The 620-nt window shown below is 31.6% G+C and overlaps 1 protein-coding gene across 1 annotated transcript in view; it reads left to right on the top strand.

The window, feature by feature from the left end:
* Positions 1-620, top strand: part of LOC119593931 (DNA ligase 3-like) — a 22,698-nt gene that overhangs the window by 5,562 nt on the left and 16,516 nt on the right. Inside the window, exons 7-8 of the mRNA XM_037942949.1 lie at positions 149-363; positions 491-568. Of these exons, the coding sequence (XP_037798877.1) occupies positions 149-363; positions 491-568 (293 nt within the window). The remainder of the gene's footprint in view (positions 1-148; positions 364-490; positions 569-620) is intronic.

Genomic DNA, 620 nt, shown 5'->3' with positions numbered 1-620 from the left:
CTCCTATGCATATATATATATGTTCATAAAGGTATGCATAATGCTTACTTGAACTTGTTATGTATATAAAAATATATAAGTACATATCTATGCTTATATTATGTGTGCTCAGCTTAATGAATTGTTGATTTACATATTAATTCTATTTCAGTTGTTCAATGCAAACCAAGAGGAAATGCTGGAAGACTTGGAACAAGGTGATGTTGCAGAAACAGTTCGCACTTTCTTTGAGCAGTCTACTGTGCTTCCTCCTGTTAAAAAGGCAACATTGTCAATTCAAGATGTAGATCAGTTTCTAGAGGAACTGACAGGAATGACAAGAGAAGAAGAACAGTCATATGTGCTCAAAAAGATTTCCAAAAGGTAAGTAAAAATTAAATTGGTGTTGACTATTTCCACAGAGACATAAAAATATGTGTATGTGCTTCAATATGTCTATCACTGTGTATTGTATGTAGAATTTTAAACTACATTACACTTTATTTTTTAGATGCACTGCAAATGACTTAAAAATGGTAATTCGTCTTATTAAGGGAGATCTACGTATTAATGCTGGAGCAAAACACATGTAAGTAAATTCAAATATGAAGTTTGTTTTGTGATGATACATCCTTTCTCTG

Source organism: Penaeus monodon, chromosome 33 (assembly GCF_015228065.2).
Source record: "Penaeus monodon isolate SGIC_2016 chromosome 33, NSTDA_Pmon_1, whole genome shotgun sequence".
Classification (NCBI taxonomy): domain Eukaryota; kingdom Metazoa; phylum Arthropoda; class Malacostraca; order Decapoda; family Penaeidae; genus Penaeus; species Penaeus monodon.
The sequence above is the reverse complement of the archived record's forward strand: the minus strand, read 5'-3'. Positions and strand labels throughout refer to the sequence as shown.